The sequence below is a fragment of the Lepidochelys olivacea genome (genome assembly GCF_965140295.1).
Source record: "Lepidochelys olivacea isolate rLepOli2 genome assembly, chromosome: 2".
Taxonomy (NCBI): domain Eukaryota; kingdom Metazoa; phylum Chordata; order Testudines; family Cheloniidae; genus Lepidochelys; species Lepidochelys olivacea.
This window is the reverse complement of record NC_140412.1, coordinates 158,384,078-158,395,865: the sequence shown is the minus strand read 5'-3', so window position 1 is coordinate 158,395,865 and position 11,788 is coordinate 158,384,078. Positions and strand designations below refer to the sequence as shown.

General features: G+C 40.8%; 1 protein-coding gene across 6 annotated transcripts in view; it reads right to left on the bottom strand.

Moving 5' to 3' along the window:
- Window positions 1–3,519: 3,519 nt before the first annotated feature.
- The window catches only part of BRD9 (bromodomain containing 9), a 55,978-nt gene continuing 47,709 nt past the window's right edge, over window positions 3,520–11,788 (bottom strand). For 3 of the 6 annotated variants that reach the window (XM_084621841.1, XM_084621842.1, XM_084621845.1), the window contains exons 15-17: window positions 8,227–8,329; window positions 6,647–6,814; window positions 3,521–4,353 (exon numbers count right to left, since the gene is read on the bottom strand). In XM_084621841.1, the coding sequence (XP_084477967.1) occupies window positions 4,253–4,353; window positions 6,647–6,814; window positions 8,227–8,329 (372 nt within the window). In that variant the 3' untranslated portion in view covers window positions 3,521–4,252. Of the gene's footprint in view, window positions 4,354–6,646; window positions 6,815–8,226; window positions 8,330–11,788 lie in introns of all 6 variants that reach the window. The other 3 variants (XM_084621840.1, XM_084621843.1, XM_084621844.1) reach the window with 2 other exon arrangements.

Sequence of the window (11,788 nt, the reverse complement as noted above, 5' to 3'; positions counted from 1 at the left end):
TTCTAATTCCACATGTAGACATGTGTGAAAATTTAAGGTTCCAGGTTCAGACGCAGACAGAACCTTCTGGCAGTGCTGAATGTTATGGCACCTTTGTATTTTCTTTTTTAAAAAAGTAACTTCATGCCTAAATTTACTAATTCCTTTCAACAAGAAACAAAGAGCAGGGCAGTTGATTGCTTGTCCATGTGGGTGTGTCTGAGGTCTGGGAGTTTCAAGTCTTGGACAAGTATTTGCACTGGAGGTAAAGATAAGAGTGTCTTTAAATACCGTGATACCTCCTCAGATTGACTGCAACCCCAGTCAATTCAATCTGCCTTAGACAGCATCCAGAACAGGTATTACAAGTCATAGCTATGCATTTTGTGCACTTACTAGAAAGCTTAGGTTCTTTCCCTACTGGTAAGGCTGCTATTTTGTGGACTTTAAATTGTTCTGAGCTTTCAGAATAATGAACCTGAATAGATATGCATTGATATACACACACACAAAATAAAATGACATATATAGAAAAAGCAGCAAGGAGTTTCTCTCTCCTCATGGGATGGTAAATGATCACTTATCTCTAAGTGCAGATTTGTTTAAAAAACAAACCAACACCAAAGTATAGAAACCAGGAATGAGAAAGAAACAGGAAGGAAGAAACACATAGTGAAAATGGACTTTCTATACAATAGAGTCCTCTTTTTTACTTGCTAACTGATTTCACCTAGTGCAGGAAAAGTTAAGATTCTCATTTATCAGTTTTTCTGTAGCCTGAAAGTTAATCTTTAATGAACTACATATTCACCAAGGCTAGAGTCCAAATCTTTAATGGTGGCAGAGATTATTACTTCTAATGGTGGAGGATTTTGGGGGAGGGGGGAACATAGAAGTGAATTTTAATGACTTGACCTCACAGCCTTAAAACCCCACAACATGAGTCCATAACGTCAGGTGTCCATGGCTATATTGTATGGCTTTATTTCATTCTAAAAGCCCCACATGGTTATTACTGGTCTGGTGCAACCAGGTTTATCACAGATGACGACATGGCCACCACTAGTCAGTTTTTTTTGTATTATGTATAGACAGAGAAAGAGCCAGGGGTCCTTTCTCAGTAACTCAGATTAATTTCTTTGGTGGCTATTTTCTCTCAGAGCCCTTCCCAGATCCATCCTCTTGTACCATCCCAGAGCACATGGACATTAGATTTCCACAGACTCATGAGACCTCATGAATTTTTAAAGTGTGCACAAAACCTTTTGAGTTTTCACAAAAATAGACCTATTACATTAGATTAGTGGAAGGGTGGGTGTGTAAGACTAAATTAAGCCACATTTGGGGTTTCTAGGTCTGAATAACAAGGGATATCTGTTATTTGTTATGAATATGATGTGTATCCATGTGTGATTACTATAATGCTGTTTGCTACAAGGGTGCAGCGTTAACTCAGTCCAGGGTTGCTTTGCACATCTGTAGGAATGCAGACAATGCTTTAGATAACCCCAATCACTGATGTACTTAACACAGGGATCAATTGCTTTGAAAGTTTATCCCCCACCACACTCTGACCAACAATCTGGCTGATAACTTGGGGCAGGGTGGAGAATCCAAGCAGGGAAACCTTAAAACAAAAAATTTAGTAACTGTTAAACTCAGAGACAATCTGCAAAAAAGCAGACAGAACTCCAGTTCCGTGAAGCAGCAGGGTACCTGGGATACGTGGGACCTACCTAAACCTTGAGGGAAATGTCTAAACTTTCAATGAAGACAATAGACTTGTTATTTTAACCCTTCTCTCCCTTGGATGTCTGCGTTCACACTGATAAACAGATAACACTTTCTTTTGAAACTATTCAGTATCATTGTGTTTACCGCCTGTTTACAGTTCCTGAAGGGAAGTCTATAGCAGGGACCAAGCCCAGCTGGATGTGCTGAGGAAAAAGAGTTGGTAAAGAGCGGTGCTGTAACTCAGGTTATCTAAAAGTGGGGTGGAATGGGAAGAATTCCATTCAGAAAAATGCAGGTGCTGGATGTGGCACTTGGAAGGGTGTCCACAGGGAGAGAGCATGAGGGGGTCAAAGATACAGTTTGCCTTGGGATAATGACACTAGGCCAAGCTATTTTTTGAGATACAGTGTTAAAAAAAATTTTTCAAAGCGTGAAATACCCTCTGATATTTCGAACTCCTCTCTTTACCACCAAACTGTCTCTAAAACTTTCCCCTTCTGAAGAGGAGCACAGAAGAATTCAAGTGGACTGGTTCAATGTTAAAAAAAGGTCAGGTAAGTCAAATGTAACTTTTAAACTAGTTAAAACTAACTATGGAGATACTACAATACAATGAGGAGTCCTTGTGGAACCTTAGAGACCAACACATTTATTTGGACATAAGCTTTTGTGGGCTAAAATCCACTTCATCAGATGCATTGAGTGAAAAATATAGTAAGCAGATATATATATATATGTATGTATGTATGTATGTATGTATGTATCACAGAAAATGAAAAGATGGGATACCAAGTGAGGGAGTCAGTGCTAAGGAGGCCAATTAAATTAAGGTGGAAGTGGCCCATTCCCAACAGTTGACAAGAAGGTGTGAGTATCAGCGGAGGGAAAATTACTCTTTGTAGTGACCCATCCACTCCCAGTCTTTATTCGGGCCTAATTTAATGGTGTCCAGTTTGCAAATTAATTCCAGTTCTGCAGTTTCCCGTTGAAGTCTGTTTTTAAGTTTTTTTGTTGAAGAATTGCCACTTTTAAATCTGTTATTGAGTGTCCAGGGAGATTGAAGTGCTCTCCCACTGGTTTCTGAATGTTACAATTCTTGATGTCTGATTTGTGTCCATTTATTCTTTTGCACAGAGACTGTCCGGTTTGGCCAATGTATATGTCAGAGGGGCATTGCTGGCACATATCACATTGGTAGATGTGCAGGTGAACGAGCCCCTGATGGTGTGGCTGATGTGGTTAGGTCCCTTGAATAGATACGCAGACAGAGTTGGCAACGGGGTGTGTTGCAAGGAGCGGTTCCTGGGCTAGTGTTTTTGTTGTGTAGTTGCTGGTGAGTATTTGCTAGTCCTCGCTTACAGACAGTCTCCCAACCTGAAGCAAATACTCACCAGCAATGTTACAGATTGTTCAAGATCAATTGTAACATACAAATGCAAGTTTAGTTACAAATATCCATAAACATGAGACTCAAAAGTCAAGACCATACTTGCATAGCTCACCATTGGGAAATCCCAAGGACTTTGCTCCCTAATCCCAAATGTCTGCCAAGCTTCTCGACTGTTTTCAAAGCGTTCCCAACTAGTATTGTGTGCAACTAAGCTTTGCAATATGTTCATGTAAGATCATGTGCCCTTTATAGCAATAAGGTTATACAGACCAGCAACTTAGGATATGTTAGGTTTAGCAAGAACAAGGAAGCAACTTACATTTTGGCAATAGCAAGACATCGGCAAACTTCAAAAAAGTTGATTTTTTTGTATGATTTTTATTAAGTTAATATTTACAAAATATTGTAAATGCATAACGTTCATTTAGTTTACACATATCAATGTTAAAAAAACCCTGTCATGTCAGTGTTGAATTACAAAAACTTAATTACATAAAAGCATACTTTCCAGTAGACTTTCATTCAAGTAAATATACATATTACCTTAAAAAAAAAAACAAAAAAACTAGGTATTTGGTCCCCTTACTGTTCATGGATAGAAGGGACCACAATACATTTATCTCCATTTAGTTGCAGGGCAGAACTCCTGTAGTGAGCGGTTTGATCTGACAGCTACAGAGCCTTTTATGTTTCCAAATTAAGTGTTTTTGGAGTGTTAAGAAACAATATTTTAAGAGACAGAGAAACACAGCCCTTCTCTACAGAACAGGATGGAAGGGGAGCAGGAACATGAAAATGATCACAATTCAGGAATTGTGTCATTGCTGAAAAATAAATATTCCTCCTCGAGGATGTTCTCTATATTAAGAACTGCACACATCCTACTGATCTAATGTGGTTCTATACACACAATTTAAGTTTTTTCCTATTGAGATTCTTACTGATCACTATATTTTTAAAAAAATGAAGGCAGTATTTAATGTGGTGTTGACAACATGATACACTAGCTAGGCAAATTTTACAAACGGGCATGGTATTATACAGCTATCCTCATAGAAAGAGGATAAAAATCGAGGTTTCTGCGATTTGACAAAAACTTTATAAAAACGTTACACACTTAAAACAAAAAAAAATGTAATATTGTACACATTAATTACTGGTGGCAGTTGCAGGTTCAGGAGATTGAAGAAATTCATAGGGGTCATGTACCATGTCTTGCTGTTCTCCTACACTCAGATGAGAAGGACTTCCTGTAGTAGAAGGAAAAAAACCAAACGTTTAATAAGAGAAAAATCTAGCAGGTGGGCCTTAAAGACATAAAACAGCACTGGTATTTAATGTGTTCTTTCCACCCTTGCTCCATGTCCTAGGGCAGGGGTAGGCAAACTTTTTGGCCCGAGGGCCACATCTGGGTGGGGAAATTGTATGCAGGGGCCATGAATGTAGGGCTGGGGCAGACGGTTGGGATGTGGGAGAGAGTGCGGGGGCGGGGTGTAGGAGGGAGTGAGGTGTGCAGGAAGGGGCTCAGGGCAAGGGGTTGGGGTGCAGGAGGGGTGCAGCAGGCGGCTCAGGGCACGGGGTGCAGAGTGCGGGAGGGGGCTCAGGGCAGGGGGCTCAAGGCAAGAGTTCAGGGTGCAGGAGGGGTTTGAAGTGCGGGCTCTGGCCTGGCACCGCTTACCTCAAGTGGCTCCGGGGTGGCAGCGACACGCAGCGGGGCTAAGACAGACTCCCTGCCTGCTCTGGCCCCACACCGCTCCGAGAAGTGGCCAGCATGTCCAGCAGCAGCTCCTGGGGGTGGGGTGGGGCAGTCAGCCCCAGTGCATGCTGCCTTTGCCTGCGGGTACCACCCCCGAAGCTCCCATTGGCCGGGAATAGGGAACCACAGCCAATGGGAGCTCCGGGGGGGGAGGGGGGGAGGGAGGAGGAGAATGCCTGCAGGCAAGGGAAGTGCATGGAGCCCTCTGCTCCCAGTCACCCAGGGGCTCCCAGGAGCGGCGCGGGGCTGGCAATCCCACGGGCCGGATTGAAAGCCCTGACAGGCCAGATCTAGCCCATAGTTTGCCCTCCCCTGTCCTAGGGTAATATTTTCGAAAGTACCTAAGTCCTATTTTTAAAAGTGATTCAGTCTCTTAAAAGAATAAGTCACATCAAAAGTCAATGGGACTACAGTCTTCTTAATAACTTGTGAAATCAGAACTTAGGTACTTTAGAAAAATATGCCTCTGTTCTATTACTCTAAATTGCTAAAATGATGTAATAAAATTATCCATGGAAGGTTCCTTATCCTCTTTTAAATAAAACTGCAGAAATGTTTTAAAATGCTGTATCAGCATATGGCTCTCTGTCTTACCCCCTTGACCTTTAAAACTAACAATGGGGAGGTTATTACAGGGACCCAGCAGAAGTGAATTTCCTATGGACTAATGCTTAACTCAATGGAGGGACATGTAGCTGAAAGGAATGCTTGTCTGGTTTATGCATATTTTGTTGCTAGCAAAGGCAATAAGAAATGACGTTTTGAGTGTTTGATAAAACATCACAAAAAGGAAGAAAATTAAAAAGGTACATATAATATGCTGATTTGCAGTGGAAATGATGGTGGTAACGTGCAATATATTTAAGATTATTCTTGCTTAACTGAGGAAGTAAACAACATCAGCTCTGCTTCTTTAGCACTTGATGTATCCAAGTTATTTAAATAGTTAGTGCCCACCAGTTTTATACGATTATGTTAGTGCCTCGTCAAGTCTGATTTTTGTTTTGTTTTTTGTTTTTACTCAAGGAATTTTGCAAACTAGTGTGTTTAATTAGATTTGATTATTTCACTTCCCATTATATACAATCAGATTCTGTTTTACGTACGAAACATTTTGGTTTGTCTGAGGGTGATTTGATTAATGTATCTCATTCATTAATAATAATTCCCCTTCCATTTCAATTCTAAAATGTCCATTTCTTATATGCATTTAATTGAAAACCACATATATAAATATTTTAATACTATGCACGCTATCATAAAAAGTTAAGTTTCCGTGTACGAGTCAAAATCCTGCATTTGTGAACAACACAGGTCTAGACAATAAAAAAAGTTTTATTTGGATTCAGGTAGTATATTTTCTTAATTGTAATCTTATAAAACACTTTGCTTCAGCACAGTCCATTAGGTATGTAAAGAATCTGTGTCATACCATTTTAAAGACATAAAATTCAGAGGTGTGCTGTGAACGTTATTCAAACATCAGTTTGATTTATAGGTCCTTCCATTCATGCTTAATCTGAAACTTGACTAAGCAAAATTAATAAACTATTTTTAACCCTCAAGAATCCATAGGTTAATAAGTATTTTAATATTCAGTTACATATATAGACATTTTAGGATTAAACAGTTATTGCAGTCTGCACACTGTGCGTTATCCAAGTCATATTTAAATAGCAATTTACATAATTAGAACACATTTCCTGTAAGGGATTCTCTTGTCCTAAAATTAGAAAATTTAAATTAGAATGGTGATGCTGCAACTGCTGAAGTACAGTTAATGTTACCTAGGTGATGCTGATCTCTTTCAGAGGTGTTGGAGAGGGAGCTGAGGTTGGATGAAGGCCTGGATCCCACTCTGTCCGTTTGAGCCTCATGAAGGTCCTGCAATAGTTTAGTTGTCTCATCCAAATGTAAATGATTATCATCATGATCAAGCTCCTTCTTCACTTTCCCTAGGAACACCAAATACCCGAAATGAACAACAGGTACAGATTAAGCATATTCCCAAATGAATGGTCAGAAAAAGGTTAATTTTTAAGAAAAGAACCATTTCCCAGTTTAGCTTTATTGTAAAAATGAGTTTAAGAAAGTCACACTCTGAACCTGTTGAAAGAATAAGGCAATGAGTGTTCTATTTTTATCTGAGGGTTTCAAAGAGAGATTCCTGTTACACATTAAATAGGAGAAAATGAACTCACTCACTTCTCGTAAAACTGTGGACTGATACATTAGACTGACAACTTCCCCTATAAATGAGAAATGTGACACCAGAATCTCTATACAGTAGGTAGATACTCTAGGACTACTGCACCTGACAGCAAGATAAACATCCAGAGGTCTTGAGACAAAAAAAGTTTTTCACTAGTTTAAGTTATGCAAAAAATACAGTTGTGTTAGAATAGGAGTGTATGTTGTTAAACTACTAGAAAAACGTTTAAATCTGTGGAGCAGTTATGATCAGAACTTGTCACTGCTTTCCCAAAGGCTGTACCTTCTACAGAAAAAACAGCAAAAGTCTGTAGGAAAGCATTCAGTCTACTTTTCTGGCCTTCTGCAGCCTTGATCCCACTTTTAATTATGAAACACAGGTAATCTCATATTTAATTAACAGAACCTTAAAATTATAAGCAGGACTTGTTTCAGTGACAATGATATGTTGGAAGAGATTCTACAGTCATTCTTTCAAAATATTTCATTTGTGGTCAAGAGTAATGTACCCTGAAAAGGAGTACTTGTGGCACCTTAGAGACTAACCAATTTATTTGAGCATAAGCTTTCGTGAGCTACAACTCACTTCTCACTGCTCACGAAAGCTTATGCTCAAATAAACTGGTTAGTCTCTAAGGTGCCACAAGTATTCCTTTTCTTTTTGCAAATACAGACTAACACGGCTGTTACTCTGAAACCTGAGTAATGTACCTTGTTCATTTTTATATTTCTGTGGCATTTACTAAAGAATGGCTGTGAGCCATGCTTACAAGGAACTACATCCCTACACCCTGTGCAAATATTCCTACAAGAGACTGAATTATTTTTTATGCTACGTGGAAGTCTTTTAGATTCATCCCTGAACTCGAATCAGCATGAATATGTAATAACCAAAACCTTCTAACTTGTTAAGTATATATATTTTGTTTGATAAAGTGCAATAAAAAAAAGCTGGGCCAATGTGGGGTGAAGAAATGTCCAAACAAAAGAAAGATCAAGGCTGGATGAATCTCCTATGCTGGACTAAGACCTCGTCTATGTAGACCACATTTTAAAAACTTTTCAAACACTTCAGCAAACCATGGCGTTACCCCAGCTAAATGGTTAGCTAAAACACCACAGAACGCTTAAATGACAATGGTATTCGATCACTTACCCAGTGAACTTAACATGGAAATATCAAGAGACACATCTGAATATGGTTTCACAGACAAAAAATCCAGAACAGAAGTGTTACTGTCTCCAATTGATTCTCCAACCTGATTAAAAATACAGTAAAGAGGAGAAAAAGACTCAAATGAACTGTAGACGATAATCATGACTAATTATCACAAGTGAGATTCTTCAAAGTGACTGCTTGCATGGATCCTTACTCTAGAAGTGTGCACTAATGTATGAGCGTAGTGCTTTCTGGACTGTCAGTCCAGTCTGGCCACACACCCTTTGTCTTGCCATGACTCCTTCACCTGAAGATATCCCCAGGGTGCAGCCTCAACCACCACCTTGTCCCTTCCATTACAAAATAATGGGGGAAGAAGGGCAGGGAATGTGGTTTCCAGGCAACCAATCATCCCAGACAACTGAAGTTACTATTGACGGTGACAGTTTTTTCTTCATTAAGCATCGCATACATGGATCTCCAACTTTAAGTGATTAACATGCAGCCCCAAAACCCAATAAAGGTTGGTTTGAGAAGTCTCAATTGAAGAATTATCGCAGGCCTGCTCTCTCAAATTCAACATCTTATCTAGAAGCTAAGAGCTAGGCTACACTTTTGAGTTACAGCGCAATAAAGGAGCCCCAGGCGCACTAGCTCACTCCCCGTCCACACTGGCAAGGCTTGTAGAGCGCCCTGACACTGTGGCTACAGCGCTGCTGGTTCTCCACCTCGGCGAGTGGAGTAACGTTTGCTGTGCCCCCGCTGGAGCGCCGCTGTGAACGAGGTGTTGCATTATTACGCTCTGATTGACCTCTGGAAACATCCCATAAGTCAAGTGGCCACTCTTGTCATTGTTTTGAACTCACTGTAGGAATGCGGATATGCCCTTTCAAAGCTCAGTTTCTGACAGCTGGCTGCTTATCTGCTCTGGGACAAAGGAACCATTACTGAGGAATGCTGCTTGCTTTGAGAGAGAGAGAGAGAGGCGAGAGGGGTCTGCTGCTGTCTGAACTTATAAGACAGCATGCTGACATGTTCTCAGCCCCCCCAAAACCCACTCTCTCTCCCTCCACATACCCTCGCAGACTCCCCATCACACTCCACCCCACCCTCCGCATTTGAAAAGCACGTTGCAGCCACTTGCATGCTGGGATAGCTATCACAATGCACTGCTCTAGCAGCTCTTGCAAGGCCACAAAATGTGGCCACGCCAGTGTGCTTCCAACTGAGAGCGTAAGCACTCAGCAGCGTTTTCCCTGCTGCAGTCTCCGAAGGCTGGTTTAGTTCCCAGCGCTCTACAACTGCAAGTGTAGCCATGCCCTAAGTTCAGGTACTAATGCTGTGTGAAGGCACAAACAGAACTCTCTGAGGCAGCAGTTTTGTATCTCACGACAAATGTTTCTGACACACAGTTGAGGCTATTTTAGGCTACGTCTACACTAGAAACTTCAAGGCACTGCCGCGAGACCACTCCTGCAGCAGCCCTTTGAAGTGTGAGTGTGGTCACACATGAGTGCGGTCCCACGTGAGCACTGGGAGAGAGCTCTCCCAGTGCTCCTGGTAATCCACCTCCGTGAGGGGAATAGCTCCCAGTGCTTGGAGCCTGTCCACACTAGCGCTTTAAAGCGCTCAAACTTGCTGCACTCAGGAGGCTGATTTTTCACACCCCTGAGCCAGCAAGGTACAGTGCTATGAAATATAAGTGTAGACAAGCCCTTAGACTCAACAGTATTGGAATCCCTGCTAGTTCATAGCAAGAGAGAATACACATATAGTCTAAATCCACTTAAGCAATCTTTGAGTGGAAACTGACTGCCACCTTGTATTATCCCTGTGTGCTATCAACAACCTAAGAGTCCTACAGAATGGCTTAGTCCAGTTGAAATAGTAATTAAAAGCTATTTTTTAACATTCACAGAAGGCAGATCAGACTCCCTTCGTAACAAATGAATGCTAGTAAAAAATACAAGTGGGCAGATGGACTGACAGAGAAACCACTTTTGCTAAGAACTTGGGCTTCTAAGCACATCATCACCTTATCTTTATGGCATTGTATACAGTGGATCAGCCATGAGTGTTCCTTCTGCATCCTCAGAAGGGAGATGAAAGGAAAAGGAGTGGAGCTCCAATGAACATTTATATCAGGAAAGCTCTAAGGGTGCACATTTCACCTACCCTGGGAATCATGGCATACAGCATTTCAAGACAGCCATTTCACCATTAATTTTGCAAATCTAATTAACAGGCAGGACTTGTATGAATTATATCGAGTGATCACAAGTGCAAACCTGTACACAGAATACATTCTAAAATTGATTACAGAAACTATTACCCTCAAATGAAATCCTTAGCCATGTCCTTCAGTGCTGACTGCCAAGGAATACAGCAATATTATTTGCTGTCACCATGGGTACATCTACACTGCAACTGCGAACATGCTTCCCAGCATGTGTAGAAAGACATGTGCTAGCTCTGCTTGAGCTAGCATGCTAAAAATAGCTGTGTGGCTGTTGGCATACAGGCAGCAGCTTGAACTAGCCAGCCAAGTACGTACCCAGGGGGTTGGGCTGCTGCTGCAGCCACACTGCTATTTTTTAAGCACGCTACCTCAAACAGAACTAGTGTGTGTCTGGTCATGAGTGTTGGGCTGCAAACATTGATTTTTTTAAAAAGGAAAATACACTTAGGCATGTGTTTGGAAAACACAAAGAATTACATGGACCCATTAGAAACTAAGGAACACATTACTGCAATTCCTGTTCCATTGATCCTTTTGACTGTTCTAAGTTTTCAAAAGCTAAAACAATTCAGTTTCCACTTTACTGCAGCCCATGCACAATCCACACTGTAAGAACAGGTTAAGTACAGTGTTGCAAGGCTTGATTCTAATGCTGCTCTCTGGGAAGAGCTTTCACTGACTTCAGGCCAACGGGAGTACTGAGCCCAAAGCAGCTTCAGCATCTGGACCTCACAGAAAGTATGGGAATTATATACAGAAAGAGTCAAGTCCACATCTGATTCTCCCATGTATAGTGCAATCAATCAAAAAGTGCAAAAACATATTACAGGGTTTTGTGCAAATTTTTGGAGATCATAGAATCATAGAATATCAGGGTTGGAAGGGACCTCAGGAGGTAATCTAGTCCAACCCCCTGCTCAAAGGAGGACCAATCCCCAATTTTTGCCCCAGATCCCTAAATGGCCCCCTAAAGGATTAAACTCACAACCCTACATTTAGCAGGCCAATGCTCAAACCACTGAGCTATCCCTTCCGCCCCCCCACCATCCTAAATAACCTCCTATGTAGTTTAGAAAACCTAATATATATAATATATTAAAAGTTCAGCACACTTTTCAGCTGATGATCATGTATCAAATTTGAGATTTGGCGTTTATGTTCATATTGCATTTATCTGGTAAAGACTATGTTCTCTAATCTACCAAGCATATTCAATATTTCCACAAGATATTTAAAAAAAAAAAATCATGATCCACAGTGTGAAAACTAAAATATCTACATGTTTTCATTGCTATAATGGGATGTAAACTCAATCATCAT